General features: G+C 42.4%; 3 protein-coding genes across 6 annotated transcripts; 2 read left to right on the forward strand and 1 right to left on the reverse strand.

Moving 5' to 3' along the window:
* The first annotated feature begins 1,236 nt into the window (after positions 1 to 1,236).
* Positions 1,237 to 4,992, forward strand: LOC104422626 (high affinity nitrate transporter 2.7). The gene is given in 3 exon segments (XM_018864151.2): positions 1,237 to 1,379; positions 1,382 to 2,448; positions 4,500 to 4,992. Coding segments are annotated over 3 exon segments (1,428 nt in total). The 5' UTR covers positions 1,237 to 1,262; the 3' UTR covers positions 4,744 to 4,992.
* Positions 4,993 to 5,310: 318 nt separating this feature from the next.
* On the forward strand, positions 5,311 to 7,286 carry LOC104422627 (chaperone protein dnaJ C76, chloroplastic). 2 transcript variants are annotated; one of them, XM_010035002.3, is made up of 6 exons: positions 5,311 to 5,522; positions 5,668 to 5,845; positions 5,956 to 6,148; positions 6,243 to 6,349; positions 6,568 to 6,760; positions 6,854 to 7,286. In XM_010035002.3, exons 1-6 carry the CDS (start codon positions 5,428 to 5,430, stop codon positions 7,006 to 7,008), a joined length of 921 nt encoding a protein of 306 aa, XP_010033304.2. In that variant the 5' UTR covers positions 5,311 to 5,427; the 3' UTR covers positions 7,009 to 7,286. The 2 variants fall into 2 exon arrangements, with proteins under 2 accessions (XP_010033304.2, XP_010033306.2); XM_010035004.3 differs by having other exon boundaries at positions 5,316 to 5,522; positions 5,674 to 5,845.
* LOC104422628 (sirohydrochlorin ferrochelatase, chloroplastic) lies at positions 7,250 to 10,442 on the reverse strand. Of its 3 annotated transcripts, none has more exons than XM_010035005.3 (7): positions 10,337 to 10,442; positions 9,876 to 10,101; positions 9,573 to 9,790; positions 9,401 to 9,462; positions 8,519 to 8,629; positions 8,323 to 8,415; positions 7,250 to 7,884 (listed from the first exon to the last, which is right to left on the reverse strand). In XM_010035005.3, exons 3-7 carry the CDS (start codon positions 9,772 to 9,774, stop codon positions 7,783 to 7,785), a joined length of 570 nt encoding a protein of 189 aa, XP_010033307.2. In that variant the 5' UTR covers positions 9,775 to 9,790; positions 9,876 to 10,101; positions 10,337 to 10,442; the 3' UTR covers positions 7,250 to 7,782. The 3 variants fall into 3 exon arrangements, with proteins under 3 accessions (XP_010033307.2, XP_010033308.2, XP_039159686.1); XM_010035006.3 differs by having other exon boundaries at positions 9,876 to 10,067; positions 10,337 to 10,426; XM_039303752.1 differs by having other exon boundaries at positions 9,876 to 10,071; positions 10,337 to 10,424.
* Between the last annotated feature and the right edge of the window lie 7,872 nt (positions 10,443 to 18,314).

Consider the following 18,314-nt stretch of genomic DNA (forward strand, 5'->3'; position numbering starts at 1 on the left):
ATAATTTGGGGACTAAATTGAATTAAAAAGTTGATAATTACGAATTTGATGACCTAACCTCGAATTTCACGGGTCATAATCCCGATCTCTCTCCTCCACAATTATGTGTAACATTGATTACGGGCCCATATAGACCAGCCACCACTTGGAGGTGTGGCAGCTTCGCAGCCACGCCGGGCAATGTCAAAAGAGTGAGTTGTCACTATAGAGACACCTTTGAAATTGCTCTAATGATTCATGCGCCATGCATACGTTCCATTCCTGCCATCGCCTTGAGCCAAAGTTCGATACCCAATCAAAAAATTTGGCGAGCAGATAGATGTAATGGACAAAAAAATACTAATCATGTCATCTCTCAAGAATGTTAACATAGGAGTCTAGCGGCACAACTCTCGATGGCAAAGATATGATATCCTATAGTGTGTTTTTTTTCAATGAATAAGTGCATTGGAAGTTTTAAACTTTGTGACGAAAGTGAAAGTAAATATTAAAACTTTCAAAAAATACAATCAAATCCTAAAATTTGTTATTAAAATATAATCAATTCCTTAAATTTTCAAAAAAATGCACATTTTAATACTCGATTATACTTAACAAATTTTAAAATTTTTAGTACACTCATATTTTTTTAAGTAAGAGTCTGATGTGGTGGTTTTAAGTAGAATCGCCCGTCCTGTTCCAATTTCATCTAGAAGTCTTACGATTCAAACCGTTCGTACCTCTCGGCTAAGAAAAAAAATTTGAGATGTCCCTGCGAGGAATTGGCTATTCACTTCGCTGTCGCGGCACATCTAGACCGGCGAATGGTGGGGAGACATATCTCCTGCCGTCCAGTAAATCATGCAGTTTCGCTTCTTCGTGCGACGGAATCGAATAAATCCAAGACTTCATTAATTACAACGTGGAAGAGAGGACAAGGTCCGGGCCAGGACATGGAAGGGGAGGGCCCAGTTATATTCCACCAGAAATTGACAGATTGCTGCGCGATCCTCTGCTTACACCATGCTCTCTTGCTCTCTCGCCTGGCCAAAGTGACAGCATCGATGGTACTGATTTTTATTATGCATCTACTTCAATAGGGAATAATGATAACTTACATTTTTTCTGTTTGGTAGGAAAGATGCCCTTTTTTTTACTGGACGATTTCTCCATGCCAAATTGAATTTCTCTACTAAATCCTATATAACTTCTTCGATTCCCCTTCTGGAAACGCGTTCTCTCTTCTTTTGAGGTACCTTTTAACGCCCTTTTCTTCTCCCACCATGGAAGCCGACGGCAGCCGACCCACGAAGCAACCCGGCCCTCCCCCCTCCTTCGGCCAGCTCCCGGTGGACCCGAGCGGCAGGGCCACCGCGTTCCGCCCCTTCTCGGCGCCGGCCTCCCCCACATGCGCGCCTTCCACCTCGCGTGGCTCTCCCTCTTCGCTTGCTTCTTCGCCACCTTCTCCATCCCCCCGCTCCTCCCCGTCATCCGCCGCGACCTCGGCCTCTCCCCGGCCGACGTCGGCGCCGCCGGCGTCGCCTCCTTCGCCGGCGCCATCCTCTCCCGCCTCGCCATGGGCCCCGCCTGCGACCTCGTGGGGCCCCGCGCCGCCTCCGCCGCGCTCTCCCTCCTCACCGCGCCCGCCATCCTCGCGGCCGGCCTCGTCACCACCCCGGCGGGGTTCGTCGCGGTGCGGTTCTTCGTCGGGTTCTCCATCGCCAACTTCGTGGCGAACCAGTTCTGGATGAGCTCCATGTTCGCCGGGGACATCGTCGGCCTGGCCAACGGGGTCGCCGCCGGGTGGGCCAACGTGGGGTCAGGGCTGACTCAGCTGGTGATGCCACTCATCTACACCTCCCTAGTGGAGCACCTCCACGTGTCGTCGTCCTCGGCGTGGCGAGTGTCCTTCGTCGTACCGGCGGTGTTCCAGATCGTCACCGCGATCATGGTCCTAGCGTTTGGCCAGGACTTGCCCAGCGGTAACTACAAACGCAACCTCAATAACACCGAAACCCAGAAGTACAGGAACGGCGAGGCCTCGAAAGAGGGCTTCTTCGACGTTCTCATGCACGGCCTGAGGAATTACAGAGGGTGGATCCTCGGCCTGACGTACGGATACTGCTTCGGGGTCGAGCTGACGGCGGACAACGTGCTGGCGCAGTACTTCTACGACCGGTTCGGGGTGAGTCTGCAGGCGGCGGGGCTGATCGTGGCGACCTTCGGGGCGGCGAACTGCGTGACGAGGCCGGCCGGAGGGGTGGCCTCCGACATGCTGGGGCGGAGGTTCGGGATGAGGGGGCGGCTGTGGGGGCTGTGGGCGGCGCAGACGGCGGCGGGGCTGCTGTGCGTGTGGCTCGGGCGGGTCGGCTCCCTCTGGGGCTCCATCGCGGTCATGTGTTGCTTCGGCGTGTTCGTCCAGGCCGCCGCCGGGCTCACGTTCGGCGTGGTTCCTTTCGTCTCCAAGCGGTCAGTATCAATCCGATCTAGCTCTCTTAAGCGTTCTCTAAACTACGATCCGATTCGAGTTAAAAAAATTAATGATATCAATTGCTACAAAGCAATGCTAGATATGCTAAAACCGACGTACGAAATCAGTAAAGTAATAAATGATGCGACAGATTATGTGTAAATATCTAAATAAATGAACCGTGCTCGATACTTATAAATAAAATAGTCTACACATCACATCATGTATCAATTAAATATGGATTTTTTTAATCACCCCGGAGTTCATGATTTATATAAAATCAAAATTTAGAAGACAGGCTTTTCCTTTAGGACGAAACATATGTCCATATCGTATGCCTATGATTTACACAATATCTAGATCCTTATTAAATTGTAGGCAAATTATGTGTTAAAGTACAAACACAGATTCGACGCCACTTTAGTCTGGGAAAAATCGAGCATACACTACCGATGTAAATAAAATTGTACACAAGCATTCTTGTCGGCTCCTTGCCCTTTGATTTGAGAATCATAACTACTTATTGTTTTGAGTCAACAGTGTATTTGGCTACTTGTGCATATAATTTTTCGCAACATAGACAATCATACTCTGTGCTTTATATTTACTATTATGAATGATTAGGAAAATTACCAAAAAATTCATAAACCTATCGTGTTTATGTCGATTCAGTTTTAAATCTTTTAATTTGATCAATTAAATCTTAAACTTTTTTATAATTTGTCAATATAGTCTTTTTGGCCAATTCTGACTTGAGATGCTAATGTAAATGCCAATTGTCCTACATTATACTGTCAGAACTGAAGTGGACAATTTATGGATATTTTTTATTTGATTTATTTAATTTTCTCTTCTCTCTTTTTTCTTTATCGCGGCCTGCAAGGGCTTGATGACCTCATCGGTCACCAAGTGAGGGACTACACAGGCAGGGTTGCAGAGGACCTTGGTGAGGAGTTGCAAGCCCTTGCCGGCCACTAACAAAGGTTGCGACCCTCAACCAGGCCCTCCATAGTCTTTCCTATAGCCTGTGAGGCTCAACTCTTGCCAGCATCGATGAAAAGGAAATAAAAAAGGAGAAGGAGAAATAGAAAAAATTAACAAATTTTTTTAGAACTATCTATGATAATATTGATCACACCACATAGAATGGTTAGCTAATTAGATTGTCACGACAATGTTTTTTTATCAAAATTGGGTAAAAGGAAAGGACGGAATTGAGTTTAGTACTTTTTTGGGTAATTTTCCCACAGTTGATCTAGGTCGTCAGCAAGCTAGCCAAGGAAAGAAAGAGGGGGTGATTGGTCAACACTTCCTTCACGCAAGCTTCAGATAGCACCGGGCAGGGAGAGCACATTATAGAACAGCAATAATCCGCAGTAGTAGTGTCGTGTGGATTAAAGAAAAGTAAGGCCGACAGACTTTATGAGGAGATGGACAAAGCGAAACTTTGGATTATATCGAGGTCCAAGATCAAAATGCAACCCGAGCCGTGCAAATTTTCTCACGCGAATTGCAAGAGTCGTGCGTTGATTCGACTGCTTAGGTCGACTGGTCGTCGGCCATTCGAGCAAAGGAAAATGGAGACGAACAGTTCGTGTGGTCCTTTTAAGGGTTTTCTTTGTTCTTTCTTTCTCTAGGGCACGTGACTGAGCATTGAAGAGTCCGTTTCTTCACTTTGTACCGGTTAGGAAAGTGTCGGGAAAAAGCATTTTCTTGATTTCGCATCCTTAAATCTTCCGGGGTCCGGCATGTATAAATGAGAAAATGTCGGTATGCTTTTGTAGGGATGGGACCCGAGGTTTGACAGGGGTCTGGGCCCTTATGAATAAGGCCGAGCGGAAATCGGGTTTTACTGTAGTTAGGGAGTCTAAAGAGGAGATCGGTTACATTCGTGGCTATGGTAATTCGGATGCGTCACATTTTCAAACTAGGCCAAGTTTTGTTCTTCCAATTATCTCTAGAAAGGAGCAAAATTTATCGAGATCCCCGTGGTCACGACCGCCTTCTACATACGAAATTCGATGTGCAACTGAGATTTGTTCGGTTGCAGGTCGCTCGGAGTGATCTCGGGGATGACGGGGAGCGGAGGGACGGTGGGGGCGGTCGTGACGCAACTGCTCTTGTTCTCCGGCTCCGAGATGCCGAGGCAGACGAGCATATCGCTGATGGGCCTCCTGATGCTCGTCTGCACCCTCCCCGTCGCCCTCATCTACTTCCCGCAGTGGGGCGGCATGTTCTGCGGTCCGTCCGATGATCCGGATGCGGACAAGGAAGAGTACTCCTTGTTGGATTGAGATTGGGCGATCGCGGGCCCCCGATCGGTGAGTGGACGAAACTCGTTGCTGTCATTCGCTCTGTGAAAATTAGACGGGGCAGAGGCTCATGATCAGTTATGGCTTGATGCAGAGATGCTGGATTGAAGAGAGAGACAGAGCTCAAACCAGTGTAAAATGCTAGAGCCAGGCCTTGGAAATTGTCACCTGCATATGTCAAATTGGAGCTGTGGAGACAACAATATAAAGTTCTTTTTTTTTTCTTTTTTACAGACCTAAATTTGTAATAATCTCAAGTCATACCTATTATTATTAAAATATGTCGCATCACAGGGAATATTCCTTTTTTTTTTTAATGTATATCCGCATCCTTTCATCTATCAGCTTATATTTTTTAATGATGACTTCCTAACATAAGATGGAAAATAAGTAAATATGAAGAGAGACGGTGGCAATTAGGATATTTCTCAGCTGCTTGTTTCTAGCTAGGGTCCCCCACTTGAGCACTTTAGCTGACCAGGAGGTCCATGATTGGTGGGCGATCCTAAAATTGCAAGGCCACTGAGAAAATATCCAATTATCCTGGAAACAAAAGAAATATCTCCAAGCCTATCAAAAACAGACACTGGTTATGCAGAACAAGAAGAGGAAGATATCGAACACTAGCAAACTCCGAAGGACCTAAGAAAGACCAGCATAGGAGATATGTCGGCCTCTCTAGGACTTGCTCATCAATCCCTAGCGCCGAAACACTCCGATTTTCGTCACGTCTATCTCAATACCAGGAAGCCCGTTTCGAGGTGATCTCCAAATCGAAGCTCCGTGAATTTTGTTCGATAAGCTCAGTCCATGTATCTTCCATACGTTCGGATCGAGATTTGTCGTTGAGTATGCAGAGTAATCCTGGAAAGAACGATCTTCATCGCCTGATTTCCATTTTTCTAGCTGCAGGCAGAGATATGGAGTCGTCACGTGTTGTGGCGGAAGGGCCAAAAGGAGCTTTAGATCAGAAAAGAACTACTACGAGCTGCTCGGGGTTTCGGCAGATTCGAGCTCGCGAGAAATCAGAGAAGCTTATAGGAAGCTGCAAAAGAAGCATCACCCTGATGTCGCGGGCCAAAAGGTCACATGGATTCGGTTTATTTCCGACATGGCCTCGAGATCTTGCGAAAGTTTTGCCGTTCTTTCGAGCCGAATTTATAATTTGACTTGAAGGGCTTTTGTTGCTTGTAGGGTCATGAGTATACTCTGCTGCTGAACGAGGCTTATGCGGTGTTGATGAGAGACAATCTAAGGAGAGACTACGATGCCATCACCGGTCAAGCGAGGACAAGATTCAGAGGAGACTGTTCGAACATAGGTTATAGCTCGTGGAAAGGGCCTCTAAGATCGCAGGCTCTGTTTGTAGATGCAAATGCATGCATAGGTCATTCCTTGGCTCACTGCTGTACATTTTCCTTTTCCGAATTCGCAGTCAATTCGAGGTGCCTGTGTTTCAATCAGTAGTTCGACGGTTTCAGGATGCAGAGAATGCGTGCATCACTCGAGCAACACGTTTGTCATGGACGAAGAACTTGGATGCGCTAAAGTGAGAGTCCAGTATGGGGATGATGAGCAGAAGCTGCAGGTAACTGATTCTTTTTTTCCTCCTCACAACCGAACTCCATCTGCTTGTGTTGATGGAGAGATCAATCAAGAATCCTTCACCCGCCTGTGATGATCTGATGGAGAAAGACGTCAAAAAGCTAGGATACTTATTTTGCTGTATATAAGCTGTCCTATCGTCGTTTCGTTTTTCTCTATTTGATGCTATGTCGCGGATTCTATGAAATGATCATTCGGCAGGTGTCGGTGGAGTCGTGCCCGGTGAACTGCATATACTGGGTGGAGAGGGAAGAGCTAGGACTGCTGGAGTTTCTGACACAGCCTCAGCCGAAGGACGGTTATGGCGTGTTTGGCGGCGGCTGGGAAAGACCTTCAAATGTTTTCATGGCAGCAAAGACACTTTCCAAGCAACTCAAAGAACAACCCGCGACTGGTAATTTTGCCGACAACCCTCTTCGTGGGCCCGATCATCTTCTAAACTGACTTCCAAACCTGATCAAATTATTGTACTCGTTTCCTTTCACAGCCACACCCTTCACAGCCACAGCAGCAACTGAAGAGGAAACACCTGCTCAAGCTAAGGCACGGGCCGATGCTAGCATGAAGATTAAAATGGAGAAGTTCTCGAGATTCTGGAAACTCATCGAACTTTTCGGCTTAAACACATGGAATAAGAAGTGAATAAGCAGATCAAGCATTCGAGAGAGGTCTCTTTAATGCCAGCAATACAGTAGGTGAGAAATTTGGCCAAGAGAAAAACCATGGATGATAAAGTACGAGCTTCAATGCAAGCATTCAATTGCAAGGAGACGCTTCTCCAGTTCGTATCTGTACATAGCTTCGTGACTTATAATAGCACCACAATGAAAATGAAATTACATTTCGCAGTTGTCAACTATGCATCATGCATCATCCTGTCATGAATAGTGAAATGTAGCAATTTATTGCTTGTTGATAGAGAGACAAGTTAACCTGAAAATTCTGATGGACGGACTATGTTCGACAGCACAACCACACGATGTATGAAGGTGGCACAGAGTAATCACAAAGTTTTTTCTTACAATGGAGAAACCCCATGATATCAGATACACCCATCTACATGAGTACCAGACGTAATTGCATCTAGCTTTGTTGCAATGATTACACCTTAGCTAGTCAAGCTGATGAAGAACGCATTCTGCAAGTCTGAACTAGAACTCTTTATTGAGGCCAAAGACGAGAGATGATAATGAAATGAAGGACACATGCCGGAACATGTACTCCCAGAAATTTTCGGCATAATCGTTGCTTTATGGCCTTAACCAGTTGGTTTTGGGAACCACATGATTTCCACATAATATCACTGGCACTTGGATCAAGCTCAGAGAACAATCATGCAGAGCAGCAATTTTCCAACATTTCCCTCAGATTTTTTCAATTCTATTTCCAGTGAAGGGAAAATGTTGCACCATTAAACTAATAGATTCTGCATTTGCCTGTACCTACACAAGCTTCACACTCATCTGCAGCTCCTTCTACATGGCTCAGGCAGTGTTTGATCCTGTCATTCACGACGTCCTGCAAAACAGAAAGACAGCCACATGCACAGTATAAGATTTTCCCCATTTCAAAAGATAAAAAAATAACTAAATTGTCAACCTTGAAGATTTATAATAAAGCTTCTACTGCATCATGCTCAGATTGTTTCAATATCAGTTACTTTCATCAATGAGCTCACTTTACAATGACTAGGGAAATTGCACAAAAGATGAAACGATGTTGCTTATATTGCAGAGTTATTGGCAAATGTTTTCTGTTGAACTTCTTCCTTATGGTAACCTTAAAAAAATTTCCATAGAAAAGAACCTATCTGAATGGATGGCAACTGAGCTTGATAGGATAAGATGTATCTTTCAGCTGCTTTTAATGCACAAATGCAACTCTTCCTAACCATGTCACATATCTTCAGACCCATTCAGCAACGAGGATGAATAAAGAGAGGAATATTGATCATACCACAAGTAGCTCGTGCAAGCCGAGAGGTGCAGTTATAATATAAGAGACACCAGGGTGCTCCTTTGCAGCTTCAGCTGTCAGAGAAGGAATATCCTGGAAATAACACCAGATATATATCACTTCCGTAAATCTTGTACGCACAACAGAGAAGCCATAAAACATAGCTCAAATAAAAGAAGATGGAAAGTTGAACTACCTTGTGCCAATGTCTCCCAGGAAAGAGAAAGAATGGGGTGACAATTACACGAGTTACCCCTCGGCGAACACATGAACTGAATGCATCCTTTATAGATGGTTCTGCCAGCTCCTGATTAATAGAATGGAATGAACTAATGAACACAGTTTCTCATGCATGGATTCACCTCAGAAACCTGAGGACATCAATGGAAGCTTTGCAATACAAGAACTACAACCAGAACTTACATGCCTTTCCCAATAAATCAGACAAATTGAAGACAAACCAAATTGAGTTATTTTGAAGCCTGAAATTGTTATAGACTACATTCATTGATCAAAGAGATTCAGAACTAGGACTCTTTGCCTAATGCATATCAGTGGACCACTTTCCTTAGCATGGACAAGGCACGTGAAGAAATGGATCAAAAGTAGCAAATATTCAAGCAGTCAATAATGAACACCATGCCATATGATCATGTTTTAATGAACAGAATACCGCGACAGATGAAGAAAACAAAGTAAACACAGGTAAAAAGGCACAGCCTAGGCAAATACAAGTCTATCGTCTACAAATAATAAGTCATAAGAGATGAATGCCAGGTCAATCACATTGTTAACCTGGACAGATCTTTTCTCTGTTCATGGATACAATTTATTAGAGAAACAAAGTTACAAGTAAAGAACTGACCACCCACGAATGTAAGAATGTTTTATCTTTATCCACAAAAAGAACTATCCAGCTCATGAAGAGACAGAGCAACATATTTGCTTCTAAATCCACTTACAGCAAATCAACAATCTATTAACTCTTCAGTTCTATTGCAAAGAACAAAAAGTTGTCAACAGCTAGCAGAATTTACTTCATATACTGAGTAACTGATGTCAGAAAAGAAAGTTTTACCATGTGAGCAGGCTCCACAGTTGGGTACCCAGTTTTATCTCGAAACATGGCCACGAACTCATCTGGCAATGCAGTTTAAGACGCTATTGTAACGTTATGAGAGATAAGCAGAGAAACCAACAGACTCAATTAAGAATTTCAAAACAAGAGAGTATCCAAATTTATCACTCACTAAGCATGAGATTCGATTCTCTACGCCTCGACCCATGGTCAACAATGATGAGACCATCTCTTTCACCAATCCCGAAAGACCTCGGTCCAAATCCTCCATTTTCAGGCTTCAAGCATGATCTTACCAAAGCATTTCTACTTCTAAACGGACCTCCCCCCAATCTTAAAGGCATCCAGGCCGCAGCTCCGAGACTTGTTCCCATTTCACCCACTGGACAGCTAAATTAATTTTCTAAAAATTGTCAGAGCCACAGCAAGAAAGAGAGAAACACAAGTACCCAACACATTCAACTTGAATCTTTACCTCTTAGCTTGAGCGAAAGGCTGGGGGCGGACGGCGACACGATCAGCATGGTCGTGCCGCTTCTGAGAACACAAGTAGACGACATATGTGCAAAGAAAAATGAAGCTAAACTAGCGAGGACAATGCCTAAGATATCACGCCCCGCAACTTTCAATTCCCATCAGCCTCGGCGCCAGCATGCCCAACTGTTTCCTGCCTTTCAAGAATGCCTATCTCTTAGAATATCCTACAAAAGAAACAGAAAAAAAGGGCGCGGAATTCCATTACACCTTGAGCATGTGCACGCATTCATCGTCTCTGCCTCGACTCCGATGATTCGAGCGAAAAAATGAACCGTAAAGATGGCCAAAGAAAACCAAAAGAACAGGATACGGAAACATCGAATTGATTGAGGAGGAACGACTAAGCAAATCTGCTAAAATCAACCGACCCAGATAAATTAAATTGACCATCGGGCTCACCAAGTGATCGTGCCAAGCAGCGTGAAACTTCAGCGGAGCTCCGAGAGTTCCGAATCATCCATCTCTTCTAGTTTCTATGTTCCTTCTCTCTCTCTCGCTCTCTCGCCCTTCTCTCGTGTGGGTTGGTCATCATCGGTCTGGGCTGAAAATTGAGCACTCGAAGTGGGTTAGTGCTGTATTGGGCCCAGATATTTGGGCCCTTGGGTCGGGCCCATTCGATGTTCGATCTAGTTTTATTTGCCCCTTCGCATTTTAATTTATCTAGTCTCCACCACGGGCCCTTTACAGTGCTTTAAAATTAAAACCTAAAAACTAAATTATCTCTACTAACTCTCGGGGAATGCTCGAGATTCAGATCCCATTCCCTTTATATTAAAAGGGTAGTCTCCCTACTGAAACAAACACTATTCGAATTTGCCCATTTGATCTTCAATCTAGTTTTATTTGCCCCTTCGAATTTTAATTTATCTTTTGGGCGACGTGGGGTCACCATCCTTCGGCTCTACTCATCCCATAAACACGTGTAATCCACGTTGACCATGTGCATCGAACGTGCATCTAACAAGGCTTCAAACGATAAAGCGAAAGTAGAACTCCAAACCTTATGTGATGGCAAGATTCGACATTTCAGTTTAACATTTTCTTTTAGAGAATAACGAGAATGAAGGTTGACGGCTTGACAGGAAGTCGAAATTTATGCTATTTGGTGCTCGGATGCAATGACCGGAAGGTTTACGGTTGGGGAAACTAGGACAAATCACTAAATAAGGAATTAGACTTGATATGGCCAACGTGAACTGGGGATATGATTTAGTTCGGCTTATTCGATAGTGATTTTAATTGGGTTCTACAAACCCAAATCATCCACTTTGGTCTACTATCGTAACTTGATTTGAGCTAAACGTAACTTGCCAATTCTCCACAAAATTGGATCAACAAATCTAAATCATCACAAATTTAAACTTATTCATTATATGGGATGTGATTAGACCCCTTTGCTTCGCATCTACATGATATGTAATGATTATTGTTGAGAAATATCTATCTTAATGGGACCACATGAAATTCACATGATCAACGATATCTATTTTACTTACTATTATGATATAGATAAGCATTAACATATTCGGGGATGCAATAGATGACCGAAACTCTCTAGGCGATCCTAGTGAAGTGGAGGTCGGGACACCTGAGGTCATAACTGGCAGACGAAGGAACATTTAAGTGTCATAACTTTAAAATGGTACACTTAAGTGCCACTTTGGCGAAAATCCGGCCAAATGGTTGACGTGGCCATTTTCCGGCGAGTTTGGTTCAAAACGGCGTCGTTTTGCGCGGCGACGTGGCAAAGAAAATGCAAAAATGACGCCGTTTCGTGTCTACGTGTAAATAATAATATAAAAATTAATTAAATTAGATTTACAATTAATTTTATTTAAAATATTCAAAAAAATTTAAAAATTAAGAAAATTTTAAAAATTTTAAAAAAAATTTAAAAAAGGGGAGGGGGAGGTCGAAGGGCGGGCGAGGGTGAGCCCTCGCCGCCACCGCCTCCCGCCGTCGCCGGGAAGGGCCGGCGACGGAGGGGGAGTCGGCCGGGGTCGCGGCCCCTAGCCGACCGACGGGGAGGGCCGAGCCCTCGGCTGATCGCGGCGAGGGCCGCGACCCTCGCCCGGATCTGGGTGAGGGCTCGCGGGCCCTCGCCGCCTGGGCCGGCTAGCGAGGCCGCCGACCCTCCCTACTCCGTCGCCGGCCCTTCCCTGGCGGCGGGGGCAGCGAGGCTCGCGAGCCCTCGCCGGATCTGGCAAGGGTCGCGCCCGCGCCCAAATCTAGGGCAAGGGTCGCGCCCTCCCCCTTTTTTTAAAATTTTTTATTTTTTTTTATTTTTAAAATTTTCTTAATTTTTAAAATTTTCTTAATTATTTAAATATTTCTTAATTTTTTAAAATTTTTTAAATTTTTAAATATTTCTTAATTTTTAAAATTTTAATTTTTTAAAATTTTAATTTTTTAAAATTTTAATTTTTTAAAATTTTTTGAATATTTTAAGTAATTTTAAATCTAATTTAATTAATTTTTATATTATTATTTATACGTAGACACGAAAACTACGTCGTTTTGCATTTTCTTCGCCACGTCATGCAAAACAACGCTGTTTTGGACCAAACTCGCTTCAGAAAGTCGCCACGTCAGCCGTTTACGGATTTTCGAATAACTATTTAAGTGTCCCATTTAACTTTAAAACCGCCACTCAGTGTGCCATTTTAAAGTTATGGCGACTCCTGTGTCCTCCGTCTTAAGTTATGGCGGCAAGTGTTCCTCCGTCTTAAGTTATGGCCCAAGACTTCAAGCGTTTCTTCGCCTAGTGAAGTGTATCCCTCTCCCATAGCTCTTCCTTTCTAGATGCAATGCCAAAGGAGGTGGATGTGAGCCAATTGTATCTAGCCAATTTTGCATAGAATCGGATTGATATGTCTCAATCATCACTCAACTCATTGATTAATTGTCATATGATTTTACTTATCTCTTTTGCTTCGCATCTAAATAATACACAACAACCACCGTTATTCGGAAATTCACATGATCGATGTATGTGTCGTCGACCCAACTGTACAAACGAGACAAGTCTATGCAAGTACTAACGGCGGATGTTATAGATGATTGAGACTTTATGCAATCCTACTAGTGACGTGTGTCCATTGTCGCTTCCCGACGAAAGATTTTCAATTTATTACGCGATGCGAATGCATATAGCTAAGGCAGATGAGGTGGACCAATACAGTCACACCCGACTTGAAAATTTCGACGTGACTAGACTCGAACCATGTAAATCTTCGTCAAATTTAAGTTGGTCCGAATTAAATGTCCTTGTGTGATTTGTCTCCTCCCGTTCCCATAAAAACTTGTTACGTGGATAATTCTGCCCCCTCCAAGGGCCATCAATGTTTCAAAATTTCAGAGCAACCAACGGACACGATGGAGGACACGTAGGCGCTGCGGACGACACGTAGCAGTAGATTCTTTAATTAACCCCAGACCAAATTGGACGTCCAACTCCAAATCTGTCGTCGCCTGCGAGTGTCTCCTACCTATGCAAGGACCAAGGGGGACCCCGATTGAAAGCCCGTCTTGATTATTTTCAGTAGGCCATGCCCAATTAACTCATTAATCACGTCCCAACTAACAATAGATAAAAAAATAAATGATAAATCATATCTTAGGCAGTTGGTCGTGCTGTTAAATAAATAATGTGTTAAGAGTGAAAAAAAAAATATACTGTTTTCCCACTTTCCAATATTTAAATGAAGAAAAACTAATCGACTTATAGAAAAAAGATTTCCATAGATTAAAAATAATAAATTCAAATTAGGAGAAAACGATTTCCCCTTTAGATAATAAGGAAAATGCTTTCTCTAAGGGAGCATTTGATGACACTCTCCGAAATATATGTTTTTTAGGGCCTTTTTTATTCCCGTTCGTTTTTCAACAAAAAGAATAAACAAAAAAAGTTGAAATGAATTCTCTCTCTTCTCTTTCTTTTTTTTTTCTTATTTTTTTCTTTGGCCCATGAATCGGCGAGATTTGGAACAAAATAAGCTGGCCGGGCGTCGAAAGAAAAATAAAAAAGAAAGGAAAAAAAAATAATTAAATAAAATAATTAAAAAAATTAAAAGAAACAAAATTGTTTCTTGTTCCAAAGAACAACTCAAAAAATAAGAAACAATTTTTTTCTTTCTTTCTTTTCTTCCTAGTCTTTTTTTTTTTTTCTTTCTTTCTTTCTTCTTCCTCTCTTCTTCCCCTCTTCGGTTGTCGGCCTTGGTTGGCGAGTGAATGGCCATTTTGGGAGCGACGAGGTTGGTGAACGGCCATACGAGGTTTGGCAACCTTGTCAGAGCCTCGTCGGCCCTCGACGAGGTCATCTCGAGCTCGCCATCCACTAGCGAGGCTCGGCCTCGCCCGGCCACCACGAGGCCGACATCACTTGGGTCAACGTTGCTTGGGTGGGTGAGGTCGACCCTGTGGTGGCTAGGCGAGGCTCGAGGGGACTTCACTAGCCCTCTTCTAGATGGTTGCCGGTTGGCCTTGGCCAAGTTGGTGGCCAGCTAAGAGGAAGGAGAAGAAAAGAAAAAGAAAAAAAAATGTAATAAAATTATTAATAAATCAAAAGAAATTTTAAATCACAAAAATATTTGAGGTCATATCAAATATATTTTTATTTCGAGAACATGAATTTTATATAGTTAGCAAATATCTTAAAATACTTAGAAATTGTTTTTGGAAACTAAATTATAAAAAAAAAATATTTTTGAAAATAAACTGTTCGCAAAAATAAAAATGTTACCAAATGCGCCCAAATCATCAAACAAATGAAAACTCATCATTTTTTTAAATGATTTCCACAAACAATATCTTCCTTTATCAAAAAGTTTTCAGTGAAGCAAATGCACTGTTAAAAAGTTTTGGTTGGTGGGTGGAGTGGAGCTTGTTAGAGATATTTTAGGTAACGCATGGTAACATTTCTCTTCCTTCAAATTTATGTTCTTTTGTTCTCCAAAATAAAATAAAAAAGAACATAAATCCATTTGGTAAAACCTTTGTTCACGACCGCCGACGGGCGGCGACGATGGTCGGCGGTGGCATTCGTGCGGTGGCGGCGGGCGAACGGGCGGCAAGTGATCGGCACTGTGTGGCGGCAGCGGGTGGAGACGGGCGCGGCGGTCGGCAATCAGTGAGCAAGAATAAAAAACAAATAAATACAAAAATACAAAATCTTGTGTAGTTACCAAACGCTTTTCTATTCTTTTTCTATTTCTAAAATATAAATTTTTATAATTACCAAACATCTTATTTTACTCAGAAATTGTTCCCCGGAATAGAAATAGAAAAAAAAACTATTTTTGAAAGAAAAAAAAAAAAAAAAAAAAACTCTTCCCTAGCCAAGCAATTACCATTCGCACCCTTAGCCAACCATTGATCCGGTTTCGTGTCGCTCCCGTTTCCCACCAACATGCAACAACCCACCATTGATCCGCATCCTACCATCTTAGCCTCCCTCGCTATAGATACACATCATATGAGCCACTCGGGGTACTTTTCCACATTTCGACTGTGGCACTTCCATACTTTGGGATTTCCAATACGAAACTATTTTGGAACTCTCCATAATTGACTCTTTTCTATATATCTCAACTCCGGATAATTTCAAGAGATTTGGTACTTCTGAGTCATAACTCTTAACTAGCCATATGGCATTTAAGTCCACTAAAATCAATCGTGCCACCTATCACGCCCTCGCCACCTTGTCCCGATATTAATTCCGCTCGCAGTAACCTTTCCTTGAGGTAAAGGAACGTTTCGAGCATTGTCATACTCCCATCTGGAGACTATTTTAGGTTTGATTTGAAAGCTAGAACGTGAATTATTCATATTAAGATCAGCATAATGTCGACAAATAGAATAAATGAATAAATAAATAAAAATAAAAATGCCTTTTCTTACTTCTGGAAGTGACGAAAGCATTCAAATGGGACATCAAAAAGACAAAGTGGATCCACTTGGCATGAACTTAGAGGCTTCAACGGAACAAACGTCTTCACATAAATCCAAAGGGTCCACTAGCTTTGAATCTGAATATTTATCTTCTTTTGCATCTTATTATTCTTCTCATTAAATTCTCGAGGGGCTTTATGTGGTGGGACCATGCCCATGATCGATCCCTTCCAACTTTGCAAGTCAAAATGGATTAAACATGTCCATAAATTCCAAAGTACATACATATAGATGTATGTATATCGGTTGGGACATACATGGAAAACTCGAATTGAATCAACAAATTCTTTTGTATAAAAAGGTTAAGATTAACATCACGAAAAATCTCAAATTAGTATACTAGTGATAAATTTACCCTAAATTAACACATTTGTGATAAATTAACTATTCGTTAGTTTCTGTTAAATTTTCAAATTACTAAGTTAGATGATGAATGACAGTTGACGGATATATCAATTTAAAATTTTACATTTCATTTGTCGCAAGTGTAACAATTTGTTTTTTTTTTTTTTTGCGTGATATTCGTCTAATTTAACAAAACTTACCAAAGGGAAATTTGTTACAGTGTATCGATTTAGAGTAAATTTGTCACGGATATATAAGTTTAAGATTTTTTATGGTAAAAAATTAGTTCGAATAAAATTATTAGAAATGTATAAATTTAGGATTTTTATAGTATTAACCATCATGTTAATGTATGCTCAGAGGCATTTATCCAATTAAACTTACGTCCTAGAGGAAATACGAGTGAAGGATTTTCAGGGACGATGAGAATGACGCTAACGAATAAAAATTAAATATCAAGTATCCAAAGTGAGCTTAGATTCCAAAGCTAAGATTAGAGCTATCTCAAGCCTAGGTTATATTGTCCTATGATCATACAATAAAATGCGTCATACCAACTAGTGCTATGGTTTAGATGAGCCATTACAGTCTAGTTTCATCGAGCAAGATCAAACTAGCCGCGTTCTAAACCATCCTCTCCCCCCTCTCGGGCTCACAAGATGGAAAAGTCTCGGTAATGAGTGGTGAGACGTGGGAAGATGCGTGAATTTTGATGCTCTTTTTGAAAATTCAAAGTAAAAGGGGAAGAAGCAAAAAGGAGAGAGAGCAGCAGCAACGTGAGAGACATCATCAACGTTGACCCTTAACATTAGTTGGGGAATCACGGAGCTAAGGGAGATCCAATCTGAAAAGGATGGACAAAAGGGCGAAGCACAGAACTCGTTCATCTCCTTCAAATATGTATATTTTTGGACGTGTAAGAACGTTTATCAAAAGGTGAAGAAACGACAAATACGATCAGATTGCGGGTTTGCATCCATTTGCTCGACGGGGTTTTGATGATACGAGGTCCTGAATCTTCAAATTCAAGACCCCGAATCGAAATCTAAGATCTCCTCCAATATCGTGCGCCACGAGACATTCTTAAAGGTTCAAAGGACCAACAAATTACTGCGGCATGTTATCGGGATAAGGACATCGTATTCGTTTCCTTACTCCTCACGTAAGTGAAACCGATCGTCGGAAAATATTCGAGCCTTTGCAATTATAGGTAGGGAACCCTTTAGGAAGCCAACAAAAAGTTAGCCTATAGAATGGAACTTCGTTGGGGAAGAGAATCACACGAATTTGGAGCGTAGGACGAAATTTGGTACCAACGAATATAAAGGGGGCTGCTGTGCTTTTTAGCAAGTTACATGATCAGAATGTTCGTCTCCTTTCTTCTTTCCTTTTCTAAATAAATTTTGAAGAAAACCCTAGAATTCTGTATAACACCGCCCTCTCATAAAGGCATATGTATCATCCACCATTATCTGTTTCCTTCGCAACTATGCAGTCACGCAGTTGGTACCCTGTCCACTTCACTGCTGCTCAAGGGAAGGAGACGGGAAATATATGCTTTGCAACTTCTAAGCCTTAGCATTCCAAGTTGACAGACAGAAACATGGTTTATAAACTCAATCGTTGTGGTTGATCACTGTAAGAACTTATCCCGAAATTTGGAGACGATACGCAAACGTTGCGGACCATGGCGGACTCCAATCTAGCTCACTACTGAGTAGGCACGCCATTGTCGGCTGTTATCATCCCATAATCCTATGATCGGTTTACGATATGAACATGCAGTCGTCGTGATTTTTACAACTGCTAGAGAGTTTTTACCGCTGCCTTGGGAGACATATCTGCATCCATACATGACCACTGTGCTCTGACGTTGCTGGCATTCGTTTGGTGAGAGTGCTTTGATTTTCAGCACATTTATGTCGTTCGAGGGCCTAATGCTCGGCGTCTTCCCTACACAGGTGTGCCAAACTAATTTCTCAGATCTCGTATTTGTCAAACTGCCAACCAAATCAACCCCACAGCTCTTAAGCTCTCCTATTGTTTGATTCCATTTGCATGCAGTGCCCCAAAAGTAGCCTGA

The sequence above is a fragment of the Eucalyptus grandis genome, chromosome 10 (assembly GCF_016545825.1).
Source record: "Eucalyptus grandis isolate ANBG69807.140 chromosome 10, ASM1654582v1, whole genome shotgun sequence".
NCBI classification, from domain to species: domain Eukaryota; kingdom Viridiplantae; phylum Streptophyta; class Magnoliopsida; order Myrtales; family Myrtaceae; genus Eucalyptus; species Eucalyptus grandis.